General features: G+C 54.5%; 5 protein-coding genes and 1 non-coding gene across 6 annotated transcripts; 2 read left to right on the top strand and 4 right to left on the bottom strand.

Annotated features, from left to right (window-relative positions):
* Positions 1 to 3777: 3777 nt before the first annotated feature.
* Positions 3778 to 3865, top strand: COL26b_003467. The gene has a single exon. It is a non-coding gene; the product is annotated as a tRNA-Cys (tRNA).
* Positions 3866 to 4057: 192 nt separating this feature from the next.
* On the bottom strand, positions 4058 to 4537 carry COL26b_003466 (uncharacterized protein; the record flags this gene model as incomplete). The annotated part of the gene is made up of 1 exon (XM_053176363.1): positions 4058 to 4537. The coding sequence occupies one exon, from the start codon at positions 4535 to 4537 to the stop codon at positions 4058 to 4060; it is 480 nt and encodes a 159-aa protein (XP_053039712.1).
* A 1561-nt stretch (positions 4538 to 6098) lies between these two features.
* COL26b_003465 (uncharacterized protein) lies at positions 6099 to 6463 on the bottom strand (the record flags this gene model as incomplete). Its single annotated transcript, XM_053176362.1, has 2 exons — positions 6099 to 6118; positions 6169 to 6463. The coding sequence occupies 2 exons, from the start codon at positions 6461 to 6463 to the stop codon at positions 6099 to 6101; spliced, it is 315 nt and encodes a 104-aa protein (XP_053039711.1).
* A 1577-nt stretch (positions 6464 to 8040) lies between these two features.
* On the bottom strand, positions 8041 to 8802 carry COL26b_003464 (uncharacterized protein; the record flags this gene model as incomplete). The annotated part of the gene is made up of 1 exon (XM_053176361.1): positions 8041 to 8802. One exon carries the CDS (start codon positions 8800 to 8802, stop codon positions 8041 to 8043), a length of 762 nt encoding a protein of 253 aa, XP_053039710.1.
* A 1108-nt stretch (positions 8803 to 9910) lies between these two features.
* Positions 9911 to 11540, top strand: COL26b_003463 (uncharacterized protein; the record flags this gene model as incomplete). Its single annotated transcript, XM_053176360.1, has 3 exons — positions 9911 to 10297; positions 10353 to 11108; positions 11175 to 11540. 3 exons carry the CDS (start codon positions 9911 to 9913, stop codon positions 11538 to 11540), a joined length of 1509 nt encoding a protein of 502 aa, XP_053039709.1.
* A 679-nt stretch (positions 11541 to 12219) lies between these two features.
* Positions 12220 to 12978, bottom strand: COL26b_003462 (uncharacterized protein; the record flags this gene model as incomplete). Its single annotated transcript, XM_053176359.1, has 1 exon — positions 12220 to 12978. One exon carries the CDS (start codon positions 12976 to 12978, stop codon positions 12220 to 12222), a length of 759 nt encoding a protein of 252 aa, XP_053039708.1.
* Positions 12979 to 17052: the final 4074 nt, after the last annotated feature.

Raw genomic sequence — 17052 nt, 5'->3', positions numbered from 1 at the left:
GACGCCATGGACGCCAAGCTTCCTTCCCCTCGGTGGCAGTGTACGTGGCCCTGGATGTCGGTGCAAGCCACGGCTGAATTACCACCCCTCAGTTAGACGATTTCCTTCCCCCGAACGAAGCGGTGAATGTTGGTGAGCGAGACGGAGCTAGTCCTGCTTTCTTGGGAGTACACGCTGAGGTTGGTGGTCGAGGAGGTCTCTTCGCGACGGAGGGGCGTCAGGTCGGTTTCCGTTTCTCTTCGGAGAGTGGCTGTTCGGGTTTCTTTGGGTTGAGGAGCCGTCGTCATGGTCGAAGTCGCAGTCTGTGGGGCCGTCGTCTTCCAGTGCTCACCGTTGCCGTTCCAGCAGGCAGAGCATGGGCATTGAGGAGTGCGGTTGAGGGCTGGCGGAGGAGTGCAGTGGCGCTTCCACCAGCTGAGAGGCTTTTGTTGTTGTTGATCGGAAGACATCGTGAAGTGGGTGAGGATTGGTGGTGAGCAGACGGGACAACAAAGACGTCAAAGTCAAGTGAATGGCAAGGGATCAAGGGACCAGTGGACCGAATCCAGGCTCTAGATATATGCTGTGGGTATAGGTAGAAGTCGACTGGACTGGCAAAGGTCGAACGATGACCCCTTAAATGCAAAACGTGAAGGCCTCGCGGCGGAAGGCAAGAAACAGACTGGTGAATGGAGACAAGCGGAAGCGGATACAGGTTCCTCGGAAAGGGGGGGCCGATGAAGATTTATACCCTCAAGAAAAAGCATCCCCCGAGACGACACCGCAGCGGCGCCGAGCCATGGTCAAGGAGAACGGTGTTTGTGGGACCCCTTGGTCGTGTACCCATGACTGCATGTGAAGCTTACCCGGCCCGGTTTGTGCTCGCAAGGCTCAAAGCCTAGATAAGTGCGTATGTACAACGTACAGAAATCTCGACTGGGCGCTTGCCTAGCCTTCAGCTTTTGTCTAGCTGCCGCCGCCGGCGCACATGTTCGGCCACATTGTCGGGTCTCACCTTCTGTTATCTTTCAGATGGTAGAGCCGGCGCTGTTCAGCTCGAATCCTTCGGGATCCTCTCCGGCTCACTTGAGTCCACGGTCACCCACGATTCCCAAGTCGCAAGAACCGACGAGAAAACAAACAGGAGAAAAGCCAGGCCTGCGGTACTTGTCAGTCGCAAGAATCTCAAGGTAGACGGTCCCCAATAAGGGCAAACGGCCGGTACGTACTTGTTTAGTCACCTTCGCTAATCGCATCACATTGTCTCGGGAGTGCGTCGGAGAAGCCTCGCAATGTTAGTGCCCGCTTTTCTTCTACTGTTCCTACATTTCGACATACGACTGTGGAGCCAGACCGCCATGGAAACAACGATTTTTTTCAGCTGTTACTCGTTCCTGTGACGAGGGCGTCCCTGTGGAGTTTCGTTTTGCTGGGCGCGACGTTGCGGCGTGGTGTTGCAGATGCGACTCAGTCGCCGTTGTTGATGCGTCCCGGCGCATGTTGCGGATCATCCAGCCGATCGAGCGTTGAACCCTTCGGTACGTACCACCTCCTCGAGCATTCTCACCCTCGAAAAGAAAAGAGGGTGATCGAAAGGTCGTGAAGGCTCGGCGATGAAGTTTCGGGCGAGAAAAAACTCGGAAATCAGTGGCAAGAAGACACCACAATTTTGTGACTTGTCCCAACCGCCAGCAGCCCGAATTCCAGACCGGTTCGAGGCCCAAGCATCCCGAGCAAATCACAGTCGCGTCATAACTTTAGCCCCCTGGCAGATAAGGACAAGCGTCGGGATCTTTCCGCCGGGAAGGGCTCCAGCCAGGGTGCAAGGTGGAAAGAAAGAAAAAATCAAGCAAGGCGTTGGCGGGAGAGATGCATACGAGTGCTATTCCCGTGGCCAGGGTCTGTGATGGGGACCTGGCAACCCTTTTCTACGAATGCCCGGACGGGAACGACATGTCGTTGAGCCTCACTGTGGATCCTCCGCTCTGGACGCCCTTCATCCGAGAACTGCAATAGCCGAAGGGCCCATTTTGGGCCGAGAGATGCTGCCTATGTGTGGAGGGAGGATCTTGCGGTTGTTCGCGGAGTGAAATGGCCTGAATGCGACTGCTACCGTTGCGACTCAACGATTCGGTGTTATACTTTATCGCCTTGAACTTTCTAGCATTTTTTTTTGTCTCTCACTACTTTGTTGCGGAGCTGGCAACAAAATTCGTCGAAAATTTGGAGCTCGTTGTTCTAGGAGACAAAGACACGAGTGTCGTTGAGACAAGATGATGGTGCCGTGCAAGACCATGGACGAGGGTTCGTTGTCGTCCCAGTCACAACCGGAGAATCTTTGGCAGTGCGCTTTTCATCCCAAAGGTAAAGCTCAGGCATCGCTCAGTCTCATGTCTGTGTCTTTCTCTTTCGATTGAAGTTCCCTCCCAGCAACAACAAGCTTGCTGCTCATAAACAGGAGGACTGCAGGGCATACTCTCCTAGTGGACGCCTGGGAGCCGCCTGGCAACGACTTACCTTGAAGCTTCCACCGGGTTCAACCGACTGCTCTCATCTTCAGATAGGCAATGGTCCCCTTTTGATTCGTATCATCATGAGTCCTGGTTTACTGTGGACTGCTTGACTTAAGATGCCGGTACTGTTCTCCATGTTGGCGTCCAAATCCAAGCGGACTCGCAAATCCAAGCCAAATCGAACAAGCATCGACCATACAATTCGTCCAACCGACAGATAGTCTTGAAACGAAATGCAACGATATCAGAGACGTCCGTGGTCGTATCAAACACTATGGGCTGGCTCCGAAGCTCCGAGTAGATGGGGAGAAGCAGCATCGCCGAATCCCTTCAGTCAGCCGTCGGAAGCGGAAGAGTTCAACAGGCTGTGTGAGATCCAGTTGGGACATGAGTACCACAGTTACCAGCTTGGAAGCTACTCGCGGCATCCAAGTGGCAGGATTTTCGGGGATGATCTCCCGCCAGCTAGGCTCCAACACCGACATAATTCGTCCATCGTATCGAGGATTGTGGCACTTTCAGCGTTGACAGTTCTCGTGCTTGCCGAAATTGACAAGAAAAGTCGGTCTGTGGCTTCGACAACTCTGAGAACCCTCGACCGGGCACGTGAAGAGAGTAACGCCTGTCAACTTTGGATCTCAAATAACTCGATGCTAGAAACTGGGACGATTGTGATATTTTGCGTTCTGGTCATCTGCGCGCTGGTGTTACAGATGATGCAGCCTTTTGCGACAGGCCCGCGACCTGTCTACGTCTTGGTTCATGATTGTCGTCTATGGTCGGCATGAAGAGCATGTGCGAAGACGTTACGCCATGTCGATGGCATACGTGCTTCTGACTTTGAAGATGGAGAAATTGGCGGGAACGCTCGGGCTACTGTAAATACTCCCAATGAGCGGTGCACAGGCCATGTGCATGTCACTATCAACCCAGGAGCTCCGGCCTGGATCGGTACTACTGATTGCATGTGTGCTCGAGCTGCAATAGCAAGAGCAAAAGTGAAGCCGAATACGACATCATCATGGATTGCCATCTTGTGAACTGTGCTATGGATACCACGTGTATTCATTCTTCTTATCTCTTTTGTGCTGTACGGATACGTTCTTCAAGTACATAACATGGTACAAGTACATTCACCAGGGTCCGCCCCACGTTCGTGACCAATTTGAACTGTAACCTATGAAATTTCCACTCGTTTCCCCTCTCGCTTCTACGTGCTCACTCTCCATGAGCTGGGAATGGCGGCGAGTAGACCAGCGATTCGGATGACTAATCTCATCCACCTGGATCGATAGCTCAGTGGTAGAGCGAGAGATTGCAGCTTCCCGTAGCAACCTATCTCTAGGCCCCGCGTTCGAACCGCGGTCGGTCCTTGAAGCCCGTCGGGTACTTCGCTTTTTGTTCTTTTTGTTCTTTTTGATTGAGAAGAATCCACAAACTTTGGATTGTTTGCTGTTGCTGAGTTGTCTTGCATTTGCCATTTGGCCAAGTCTGTCGACGATTGAGTGCAACGTGTCAATGGTCCAGAGAGTCTGCAGTACCCAGCTTAACGATGGGCGTAACAATCAGGACTGGTATCCATGACCATATTTCTTCACATCATCCTGAACCTTTCCAAACTGGCTAGGGTCCTTCGGCGAGATGAAATAAACCTCCTCGCGAGCACCGATGGCTCTCAGAGCCTTGCCATCGAAGACCCCGTCGTAAGATGGCCAAGGCTGCAAGCGATACCTCGATGTGTTGTAGCGCCCGCCGTCCCATGGGTTATTCATGTACTTGAGAAGCAGGTGATGACTCTTCAAAACCTCGTCCGGAAGGTCGTCCTTGAGGCGGACGAGATATAAGTAGCGACCTCGCTCGACGTCGGTTGTTGGTGGTAGGAGCTTAGTATCAGGCGGGATGGCAATGCCCTTGATTGAGGTGTAGGTTTTTGAGACTGCATCGTGTAAAGTTACGTTTGCCTGAATGGGCGAGGCCGAGACCGTGGTGTCGATCACAAAGGCCCCTAGGAGCGCGATGGTCTTGATAGCGTTGAGGAAGCGCATCTTGGGCTCTGGCGTTAGAATTTTTCGATGTTTTCTGTAAGATGAATAGATTGGACTAAGCCGAGGGAAGGTGTGACTGGAAATTATATATGTACGAAATCTCAGTGACCTTGGTGATTCGTTTGACTTTCTCTATTACAACCGCTGTGGAAGCAGTCGCCACAACCATAGTCAGACCCTTTAGACCACAAGGTATCCTCCCATGTTAATCCAACTACGCCTTGATCATTGACCCTAGAAAGAGGCCCAGCAAAGTGAGAGCCAGTGCCAATGGCGTAGTCGCATTCTGTACATCTCCCTGGATTATCCCAAGGAGATAAAGAATGCAGAAGATAATAAAAGGTGACAGGCACAAGACGATGTAAAAAGATGTTATCAGTGCTGACCGGCGTTCTTGGATGTAGAGACCCCAAAAGTCTTCTTTCCGGTTGCTTTTCTCATCGAGGTAGTAGTACCGCTGGGGTATGCACCCCACGGTGTCGTAACTCAGCGACTCAACGCAGGAGTAGATCGGGAGAGTCCATGATGAGCCTGCGTAACCACTTTTGGTGGTGAATTGATAGATGTGGCTGAATTCTTCTGGGGACACCGGTGGTTCACGGAGTGCTGGCCGAGGAGTGTAGTAGTAGTCCTTTTGCGCCGTCGTCGGCACTTCAAGGCCCCGGTGAGCGAAGCCGTTACGGCAGAACTTTTCGAACTGGGAAAAGATTAGCTCCAGGGTCGTCAAAATTCATCGGAAACAACTCTCAAGTCGGAGGAGTGAATCATGTCAAGCAGGAGTTCTAGGCAATGACTTACACGTACGAAATCGCAGTGAGAGAATCCATACGGCGAAAACCACGATCTCCAGAAGCCTTTCAGCTCACGATATACCTGTCGTAGTTCTTGGCCAAATTCATTGGTGCTCAAGTACAGCGACGGGAGTTGTTTGAGAGTATGTCGACCAGTGGTAGCAACTAGGAATATGTATCTTGGCTTGGGATACTCCTACTGCTTCGTTTGCTGATTCCACTGATTTGATGCCGTTGATTGAGCTGGCTCGGAATTTGATTTGCTTCCCATCTTGATGGAATTTGTTCCCAAGGAAGAGGATTCTGATGCCGTCCCCGACGATGAACCTGGTTTCACCGTCGTCGTGCTTGTCTTTGAGGCATCCGTTCCATGCCCCCGGTTGTAGAAAGGATACTTTCGTAGCAGCCACCCGATGCCGCCGGCAAACTCTGCTGGCAACACCTCCCACCTGTCTTTTCCACATCTCTGAACGAGTTTGCGTCAGCTTTTTCCTCGATGTTTTCAAAAGGGGCGACTCACACAGCGCCATCCAAGTCTTGCTTCTGAAAGACTGGAAGTATACTTTGGCGGACGTAACGGCCACCAATTCCACGTCTCTCCGGTGGTCGATTCCAACCATATTTGAACCTTATCCATGATGCCTTGTGTGCCCTCCACATCGAGAAAGATGCTTTGGGGGCGTGATTCCTCCAGTTCAGTAAGTGTTGTCATCATTCTTGATCTCATGTTGCTCCAGTACCGATCGTCCGTGTCTTTCCCCTCCAGAACCCTAGCGACGAGCTTCGAAGCCTGTGAGCGAAATGAAGGATCTACAAAATCGGACAGATTCCGCGTCAAACTTGCGAAGGCAGAACTGTTCAATATAAAAGCACTGATGGACTCAAAGTCGAGGTCCCCAGCTTCTTCCTTCTCGGCCGGGGCTATATCGTCCGGTTCATCCTCTTCGTCTCGTTCTTCGTCCACAACCTCATACTTTGCTTCTATTTCTGCGCCATCCCGTCTCCCTCCTTCTAGTACCGTATCAGATGGAATAGTATCTTTAAGGTGCAGAGCTTGAGACTCCGAGGGGTCCACAAGAACGGGCTTGAGGTACTCTTCGGATGCTCTCATGGTGATTGCAGAGGCGATCGGCATGCGATACTGTCTCAAGAAGACGGCTGAGAGAGACTCATCCTTTGTCGTCGCCTCAACTGCCAAGTCTTTTCCCAATTGTCGAAGTAGACGAGCCAGGTTTCTTCGAAGCCTGTCTGCCCCGATTGAAGACTTTTGTATTGCTGCCTCGAATAATGTGGACAAAGCCTCGTTCTCAAGGAGGAACGCAATCGCCTTGTTGAGGCCAGATCGTACCGGGCCCGAAGCCGAGCTTCCCACAAGTGTCGTTGAGGATTCGAAAGATGCTACTGAGCTGGTTTCCCAATCATCATCATCCGAATTTAGATCTTCGATGTCGGTGCCCGGATATCCGTCATCATTCCGAGTCATTGAAGCCGGAAACGAGTGACCAACGTGACTGAAATAGGCAGGTGACTTTGCCAAGTAGTCCCTAAGTCGACCTGAATGGATTAATTCTTCGCATTTCTCCCATGTGAAATATTCCTCAGACCAGTCATCTCTCCAAGCAAATATGGTAGGGTCCTTAGCTTTCTCCAAGATGGCTTCTTGGAGACGTATGAATGCGTTTGTGTCGCCCTCCCCGTAGTTGGGCGCAACCTCCACATCAAACAAACCATGCAGCGAGTATGCTAGATCTTCAAGTCTCATTGCGTTACGGCTTACAGCCCAATACATTCGGCGAGCGACAGGAATCTTGGCAGGGTCACCGCCGACTAAAGCGTACGGATCGATGCCGGTGATGTGGTACAACAACTGCACCAGCTGAGAACGCTCTTGAAAAAGTTCCCATTGACGCGAGTAGAAGAGAAGCCGCACAGGAGCTATGAGTTCTTGGATAGTCCAGGATCGTGTAAACCATCTGCTCTGTCTCAACAGCTGATAGGGCAGCTGAGAATTGTCCACTTTGGGATGCGCGCTCGAAGGGTCGTAGTCGAAGTCAGACAGGTAGGCAATGCAAAGGGCCGCTGATCTAAATCTTCGAAAGCTGGAATTGATGGATGCATTGAGCTCAGCTTCGTTCTTTCGGTCGGTGCAGCATGTGTCGGTCCAAAGGTACTCGAGGTGATATTCCTCGAATGCAATGCGACATGCCTCACGTATCTTCGTAAACCCTGCCTTGGCAACTGCCTTTGATCGATCACCCACAAGGTCTTCATACATCACCTCCTCTGGACCCCACGTATGAGATAGGACTGCGTAGAGGGGCGGATCATATTCGCTTATGTGCTTCGTAAGCTCAACAGTGTCGGTTCGCAGAAAGATCATAATGAGGCATGCATGAATCTTGGCATATGTGGAAATTTCTGACCGAAGCTCGATGAGAGAATTCATCTTGCACGTCTGCCTGGAAAGGCTGCGCTCGCTGCGGTAATAGGCCGGCACTCACGTGGTCCAATGGGATGTCTTCGCATATGCAGCTCAGAGGAGTCGGCGATAGGCTCAAGAGGGTCCAGCAGAAGAATCACAAAGTCCCTCCTTGATAACGCGAGTAGTCCAATACATTGGTATTAGATTTCAAGTTTACCTCGAACGTCAAATCCGGTGTAAAGAGTTGGGATAATGATCGAGGCCAAAGTCTTCGTTATGCAGGGCGCCCCTCAAATGATGCTGCCCCCTAGCTTCCGCTGCAGCTTCTCTCCCTTATCTTCTGCCGCTTCCTCCTCCTTCCTCTTCTCAATCGCCGCCTTCCGCCTGTCGTGATATGCTGGGTCCCTAGCAACACCCTCCCTCCGCCACTTGCGCGGGGGCTTCACGCCCATCTCCGCATACCTCGACCACACGCTCACGCCGCGGCGGAACCACCTCTCCTGCCTGTCCTGCTCCTCCTCGGGCGACGCCTGCCACTTGCTCCTCAGTATCCTGCGGATCGCCTCGGGCGACACCTCGAACATGCTCGACAGCTTGGTCGTCGTGTACTCCTCGGGGGACTGCGCATGCAAAGCCTTAATGCCGGCGATGGCGTCCGGCGACAGGCGCTTCCGCGGGTTCCACCCCTCGGGAAACTTTTCTTTGAGAGCCTCCTTCTGGACCTGCCAGTGCTCACGCTGGTGTTTGCGCTCCCGCTCGTGGGGGTTTAGGTCGCCGTCGTCTTCGTCGTTGGTCGGTCGCCTGGGACGTGGTTTCCTTGGACGGTAGCTGTTGCTTCTTTCATCGGAGGACGTTTGCGTTGCTTGTGCGGCTTGTGCGGCTTCTTTGGCTGTTGCCTTCTTCGCATCCCATTTATTGTTGAACGAGGCGCGTGGCTTTGGGAGCGTAGTGCTGAATGGGGATCTCGGGATGGTCTGGAATCTTGGGAGGTTGTTACTGATATGCTTGATTGTCGCTGCGGCGGCGGGTTCGGAGACGTGCAGCTGCGCCATGCTGCTGAGCAAAGCCCGCAAAGGACTGAGGCGACAAGAGCAGAGCATGTTTCAATTGTCGACCGGTGAGGATGCGTGGGCAGGGTATGCGTCGTGGCGTTGCGCTTCGAAGTCTGCGATTAGCGGCAAACGGGCTGCTGGTTGACAAATTTCCATGCTATCGATACGGAGTTCTATTGACGGGACGGGGCGCGCTACTACAGTGGGTCCGCCCCGGGGCAAGGGTGCCGTGGCGCCGGCGCTGAGCCCGTTGTCCGGTGCCTTCCAGGTTCTGCAGGGACCCGGTGCCACTAAATTAAATGAATACTTCCATCGTCCTCGTCAGCAAACCTTACCCATCGTCTGTAAGACAACTCTGCGACTTCAACAACGACGATGCAGTGGATGCCATTACGGCGAAATTTCATAACCAGCAACACAACTTGCTCGAGAGTCCGAGTAGGTTGCTTTCCCCCCTTATTGCCGACGATGAGGCCCGCCTATTCTAACCCCTCACTGGAGCTAACCGCGAGCTGGAATGCACGTGCAAGAAATCAAAGCATCATCCATGCTCCCCGCGGTTCTCCATCCGCGCAGTGTCGGCCAGCCTGCCGCCCTCCATCCCATCTCTGGCAGAGCCGTTCACACCACAATCGGCCCTCCCTGTCAAGTGGTTTAGGGTAGCAAGCCGTGGTCCGGTGATCTGCCAGCGCGTCTGGGAGGAACTCCCCCCCTCATCCGAATGGGGTCACCAACTCGTTTCGCAGTGCGAGCGGGCATGTGTTCGAGAAGAACGACAGGGAGGCTGCGAGTCAACATGCTTAATTCAACTTGACATTTGTTGACTATCATATGATTTACACTTGGAGTTTTCAGAGGTTAAATCCTGCCGGCTTTCCTGGGTTTTGTTAAGCTCGAAGAGCTGGCTTTGAGTTCGATGAAGTCATTGCGTTTGTTAGCCCCTACTTGCCACACGGTGGAGTTGAGCTAAACACCACTCGCAAACTATCTTCACCCTCACTCTTATCTGCAACTTCATGTCTTGGATCTGTACACCAGTGCTATCCCTTCTTGTACAATTTTTGACATTTTCTTCACCCACATCTCATACAGTCAGACCCCTAGAGCAATGGCAGGCCGTCTCTGGTATAGAGGCCCCGAGTGGCAAGAAGCATGGGACTATTGGTTCAAGTGGACAGACGAGCACCTCACATCTGACGACCTTCGACCGTTGATTTACACGTACGATGAGCTGGGAGCCCAGGCTCTGGACCGCCTCGATGAGATATCACCGCCAGCCAAGCCCCCGGCACCCAGCGAGAAAGGAGACAACTCTCCCAAGGAAAATTCTCCCCACAGAGACTTATACGCCCTCCTCAAAGACAACGCCAGTTCGGATGAGATACTAGGAAAACTATGGACCGAAATCAACACCATCCCGGACTGGGTAGACTGGGCTCAGATTGAACGCGGTCAAAAGGTGTTTGTCCGTTACGCCGGGCCGGCCATCTTCTCCGTAAGCCCCCGATCCTTCACTTTGAAGAACGACCTCACTAACACCACACTTACAGCTCACGTTCCAATCCCTGGTAGGCGGCTTCGGCGGCCGCCGCGTGGTCGAAACGCTCGCCCGCACCGGCGGCTTCGGCGTCAAGGTCACCCGCCGCCGCCTCCTCGAGACGTTCCAGCACATCCTCCAGGTGACCAGCGACCTGCCCTCGATCCAGCCCAACGGCGCCGGCTTCGCCTCCTCCGTCCGCGTCCGCCTGCTCCACGCCGCCGTGCGCCGTCGCATCCTCGCCCTCACCCGCGAGAAGCCGTCCTACTACGACGTTGAGGCGTGGGGCATCCCTGTCAACGACCTCGACTCCATCGGCACCGTGTCCACCTTCTCCGCGACGCTCATCTGGATCGGCCTCCCCCGGCAGGGGATCTACCTCATGGAGCGGGAGAAGGAGGACTACGTCGCGCTGTGGCGCTGGGTGGCTCATGTGCTGGGCACGCCGACGGAGGCGTTCGAGAGCGTGAGCCGCGCGAGGGCGATGATGGAGTCGCTCATGGTGTCTGAGATCGAGCCCTCCGACACCTCGAGGGCGCTGGCGAATAATGTGTTGTCCGGGCTGTGCAACCAGCCGCCGTCGTACGTGTCGCGAGACTTTTTGGCGGCGGAGACGTACTGGCTCAACGGGGCGAAACTCGCGCGCGCGCTGGGCATCGAGAGGCCGCCGTGGTACTACAACCTGCTGGTCGTCGGGCAGTGCATCTTCTTCATGGTTATGTGCTACTCCCATCGTCTGTTTCCCGGGTGGGACGAGACTCGGAACAAGGTAAGAAGAAGAAGTGATCACGTATCACAACTCACTCAAAGCGAGTCTAAACTAATACCAACCCAGAAACTCCAAAAAGGCCTCTTCAACATCACAATCAACAAGCCCGAGCTCGGCGCCCTGGGTAAGGAGACGAACTTCGAGTTCCAGTACATCCCGACCCTCGACATGATGTCCACCGAAGCCGCGAGCAGAACCTACCACCGCACCCAAAACAACGACAACAACAACAAGACCAACACCGGCAACGGCTCGTCCCCCGCCGCCGCGCGGGTGAGGCTCGTGCGCAAGACGGAGCGCCGCAACCTTGCCTCGCTCATCCTGGCCTCCGTCGCCGCGGTGCTGCTGGCTTGGCTGGGTGTGAGGAGCGCCTCAGCGCTGTTTGGGAGCTTCGCCGGGATGGCGCCGTCGGGCTGGCGTGCGGTGATTTAGAAAAGGACGAACGGACCTGGCACAGGCAGCGCGTTGATCCCGACTGCCGCCGGGTCGGTTGACCGGGTTTGGGCCGTTGCTCCGTAGGATAAGGGCAGTTACTATTTTATGTGTACGTATCTTTTTCTTGCGATTGGTAATGTCGGAGAGAATTCCCCAGACTCTTGTTTTTTGCGGCGTCGATCACTGTATCTGAAGATCAAACGGTTTTGCCTTGGGGACCCTTTTTTTTGTGGGTTCCAGAGGCGTCTCCATGGCATGAATGTCGTTGCCGCAGCTTTGGGAACGGCATACAACGCAAAGTGAGACACGTACAAGGTACCACTTGTGTTTTGGGTTGGTAATCAGTTTGTTTTGTTTCGCTGGCTGTGAAGGCCGCGCGAGTGGGAATCTAGTATACGTAAAATATGTGCTTTTTTGGCCCTTTACTACGAGCCAGCACGTGGTAGAAACTTTTTACCATGGCATAATCGCCATCCTCCGCGAAAACGACAGTCGTGTGAATCTGTCCCGGTGAAAATAAAACCTCTCGAATGCTGTATACGTGCCCTGTCTTTCCCTCGTAACGCCGTCGCATAAAATCCGTTCTCAGATGCTAGATGCGCCCAATCCTGGTTCACCCCCTGTCCGTATCGTATCCAAACGCCCAAGTAAGATCGCTCGTAAAAGACTTGGTTCCTCATGCGTCCATCATCAGCTCCACCGGCGGGCGGGAAGTGTGCGCCATGATCGGCTTGGTGTTCTCGATCGGGCTGAACTCCATGGGCTCATCCGTCATGTCCTCGAGGCAGATGGCAGGAAGATCTGGGCTGTCGCCTTGGGCGTCGGGCTTGTAGAGAAGTGTTGAGCTGCGGCTGCGCGTCTGGTGGGAGCCGTCGATGGGGCTGATGGGAGTCTCGACACCGGAGGGGCGGTGACCAAGCTTGGCCAGGGCCTCGGCAAGATCCTCGGCGTGGACCATCTTGTTAGGGGCGTCCTCCAGCTTCATCTCCCAGCCGTGAGGAGGAGAGGGAGGGGGGGAGATGAAGAAGAGCTTGCCAGCATCGGGGAGGGCAAGGTGACGGTCGGTGACCTCGACCGGCGTGGGCTGGCCGAAGTAGACGCGGACGCGCTCGCCCATGACAGCCTCACCGTCCCAGATGCGACGGACGGCGATGGCGTCGTCTTCTGAGAAGAAGGAGACGACGATACGGCGGAAAGACTTGAGGGGGGCGAAAGAGTGAATGGGCGCCGTCTTGGAGATAAGGTCGCGGATAGTCTGGAGGTTATCAGGGCGGAAGACGTTGGTGTCGTTCAAGTTTGTGAGGAGGAGGGTGTTTGATGGCGGTGTCGGCTGGACCAGAGGCGGCAGGGAGGAGAGGTCGAGGGAAAGCGACTTGTTGGAGCCAGTTGAGCGTCTGGAAAAGATGGGACGGCTGTCTGACTTGGGAGACTCCATCTTGGTGGTTGTGAGGAGAGAATGTGTGGTAGGGTGTGGTTGTGTTTGGTTGCGATTGCGTCGAGACAGCGAGGTACTGTTGGTTCGCGTGCTTTTATGTCGACGATGTGGTGCGCTTGTTCATGTGCAAGCAGGTGTGTAGTGGAATGCCTCGATATGTATGTAATTTGCGACTATTGGTTCAGGTCGTGCGTCTTTGTTTTGTTTGTTGCTTGGTGCTGGAACGAGAAGTGACGGTAGTTGGCGGGAGGCGGTCTTGGTTATATGTCTTGAAGGTTGCAGTGGGCGGTGCAGTCCACTCGGTGCAGGTCCGCGGAACGGTAGTCGGTGGCAGAGGTACAAAGTACAAAATCGACGGCTGGGGCCCAGGTCCAGTCGGGCGGAGTGTGGGATGGTTGGATGGTTGGATGGTTGGATGGTGGATGGCTGAGTGTGAGTGGGCGAGGGAGGGGTGCTGTATCGGGTGGGTGTGTCTGTGTGATGAAACGGGAAGGCCACACGGACTCACGGGCCCGTTTGAAGTTTCGCCGCCTCTGAGCCGTCGGGTCACAGTGGTGGAGACGCTGGACGCTGGACGCTGGACTGCGATACGCTTAGTGCCTCCCACTGCTCCTGCAGGCTACCGGTACCAGATCCGTTGGCAGTGCTGGCCAGTCGAGTCACTTGCGAATGGAAAAGTCATGGTCAGCCAAGCCAGGCAGTACTTCGTCAATTACAGCAGTTAAGCAGGGTCCAGCAAGGCAAGAACAACCTTGAAAGAGACGCACAGAGCATGTTGAGCACAGAGTTGGTCGTCCAGCACAGGGCCCCTGCTAGGAAGAGGAACAGGAACAGGAACGGGAACAGCAGCGCTGGCAAATTGAGGCTGTGCAAAAGCGAGAAGGAAAAAAAAAAATGCTTTTCCTCCCGCGCTCCAGTAGGCTTGGCGATTTCTCTTGGGTACTGCGAAGTAGGTTCAGCAGGAAGCAATCCAGTCAGCAAGCTTATTACCTTGTCCCCTCGTCTCTTCGGTACGCAGTAATCATGCTGCTGCAGCAGGAGCAATGTTCGATGGCGGACTGGACCACCGTGATCTTCTCTTCCATGTTCAGTGTGAGTCGGGACAAGGCCTCTGGTTTGCCAACTGCATTGTTCGCCCCACCCGAAATCGAATTGTCGAGAATGCCATTCGCCACCCCAGCCATACTTTACGCAGCGACCTGTCCGTATTACTGTGTGTACCTTGCCGCACACTGCGGAAGTCGCTCGCTCGCTGTTCCTTAGCAGCGCAACTAATGGCAGGCCCAGACCAGCTGGACATGCTCAGGCCGGCCTGCACTGCTAGTGCTACGCATTTACCGACTCAAATGAAGAAATAATCGTGTCGATACGGTCGCAGCGTCATTTCGCCCTCTCCGCCTCGCTCGGTAATTTCCACAGCAGTGACGACTGGCACTCGACGTTGAGGGCGGTGCTGCGCGAAAAAGCCAGTATCGTTCCAACTTTCAAGGTCATCTCAACCAAAAGGCAAAAAGTGACCGCATCGCCGTTGCAGGCCTCCCCCATGCACCGCACCCGGCCTGTCGTCACTCGGAAATGGGGGCGCCTCTGCGTCCCTTCCCCACGCGCCCAGCAATGGAACCCAGAACGGTGGCCGCTTCTGGCACTGTCCATGACGGCAACCACACCGTAAGGTACCGACTGCCCCGGGTACGGATACCTCGCGAAGAAACAGCGCCTCCGACCCGCTAATTGGCCGCAGCGGCATGGGCGCATCGCCGTCTTCACGATGCCATCCCACCTTGTGACCATCCACCCGTCCTCTCCCTGCCTCCCGGAAGCCTCCAACTCCATTGGCTGTGCCTCGCTGGATTCTCGAGAGGCATCTTGGCAACGGAAAGGCGATCACAGCAAATTCGAGAGATGGAACTCGGTACACTGCAGACACTGTCAAGTCAGCCACCGAATGCGCCCTCCGCTTCCCATTCGCCCTCACGCCTGCCGCTTTCCGATGATTTGGGTCTCTCGTAACCCTCTGTTACGACCCTTCGATATGCAGCCGCCTACCTACCTGCACATGGCTGCAGCGATCAATGGAACACACTTGCCCAGTCGGGACTCGGGCATATTCCGACTGTCAACGTTACCATCAGAAGCATTATCTCACTTGTCATTTGCCAGCTATCAGCTCGACAACACGTCTCCCCGCTCTCACGCTATCGGGGTAAAGATTCGAACACCCAGGGGTTCAACCGAGCTCCCCCACATCGTCAACAGTTAAGCCGCCGCGCCAAAGAGGGACCGGGGGCTGTGTAACGATAGGTTATTGTGTTCACACGACACCTCACGTCTGCCATCGCCCTCACCACGCTGAAGCACTTGACCACTGTACCTACGACGCCTGGATATTGCGGCATAGAGTTGAGTTTGAGGCGCCGCCTCCTTGGACCACCACGACGGCTACCTCGCCAAGGCCCTCTCACAGTTGTCGTTTCTGCAAGGAGACCTCAACCCTTAGGACATGATGCTTTTGATGGCTGAGGCTGTCTTGCTAGTCTTGGCTCGACAACTCGCCACGGCATCACACGTCGCTCTGGGGCTGGTTCAAGATTGATGATGGAAACTCCTCTCGACAGCCGCAGCAATTACGTCTTCATGCTATTGAAACCATGACTCAAAGGTCAGCTGGAACGAGGCTCCTCGCCTTCTTTCGCGATCGATATTGCAAATCCGGCCGGAAAAGCCCACCAGTTGTCAATCTTCCCACACCGGCTCAGCCCGGCAGCGTACGAGTCGCCCTACAAAGAGCCTTCCGCTCAGCCAACACGGGGCAAATTGCACTGAACCTCAGCCCCTTCCAACGCCGTCGAACAGACACCACAGCGCACGCTCGTTCGTCTCGTCTGATCCCGAGCATCCGTCAGCCACGATTGGTCTCCGCAGCATACGGATGAGAAGGAAATTTGCTGTCAATAGCGCCCTCAACACAGCCAAGCCATCTGTCGCAGCAAAAATGCCTCTCCTCTCGTCAGGATGCGATGCAGACATTCGATGTCTCAACTCAAATGATCCGGTGCTACACAGAATTCCCTCTCCCCCGCCCGCCCGGCGCCCGCCCGACGCAGCTTACGGACAACTGTTGGTGGTCAGCTCCCTCGCGATCTGGAAACGAGGCTGTGCAGAATACCAAGACTTTCGACCTGCCAGATTGATGTTTCGCTCTGCAATCGGCTTCCCCAGACACCCTTCTAGGCCAAGACTTTCCTTTCCTGCGCTCCACACCCGCTGCTGCACTCCAATGTCCTTCTGACTTGCGCTTTGCACCATCAGGGACCAGTTGCCGAGTCGGGTAACTAGAGGAGTCTCGCCATTGAACCCGCATGCACGACAATCAATTATCGATCCACTCGCACATCTCTCCCGTGTCTCCAGACTCACCAACCTCCAACGCCGAAGCGCCTTTTCCTGTGAAATCCCATCTTCATGTCCTTTGACTGTGGAGTGTCGTCCCGCAATCCTGAGTATTAGGCTCGGGGCACGGTTCTCCATAAACCGTTTGCTACTGTGCCGTTTTCTTCTCAACTTCAGACTCTAAGACACTCCACCCTCAATGCGCCTGGCAGCTTATCTCCACGTATCGCGGGGCCTTCCTTGCCACGAGGGAAACTGCCTGCCCAGAAAGACGACCGGCTAATAAACTTTCCATGGCAAATTCGGACCTAAGGCATGGCAAAGCTCATCTCATTCCCGTTTGAACACATCGTCAGGAACCCGCTTCAGGAAACCAGCAGCAACCTGCCAACATTGACATCCGACCCGAAGCGAAAACACGCCGGCTGTTAGACATGGGAGCGTGGCTGAGCCTGGCAATGTTGTCCAGAATCCAGACTTTTCATACGTTGCGAGCAACAGACTGAACTCCGCCCTATCACGGGAGGCATGAAACTGACTTGCACGACCGTCCCAACTTATTCAGACGACGGGCCAAAATTCTGCCTTTCCCTCCGAACGCTACTGCAGCAACGCACCGCCCGGGCATTGTAGGTTTATGGATGATACAATCGATCTGCAACCACGGCGTCACTGCTTCAGATT

Source organism: Colletotrichum chrysophilum (assembly GCF_026319265.1).
Source record: "Colletotrichum chrysophilum strain AFK26 chromosome Unknown scaffold_19, whole genome shotgun sequence".
NCBI classification, from domain to species: domain Eukaryota; kingdom Fungi; phylum Ascomycota; class Sordariomycetes; order Glomerellales; family Glomerellaceae; genus Colletotrichum; species Colletotrichum chrysophilum.
The sequence above is the reverse complement of the archived record's forward strand: the minus strand, read 5'-3'. Positions and strand labels throughout refer to the sequence as shown.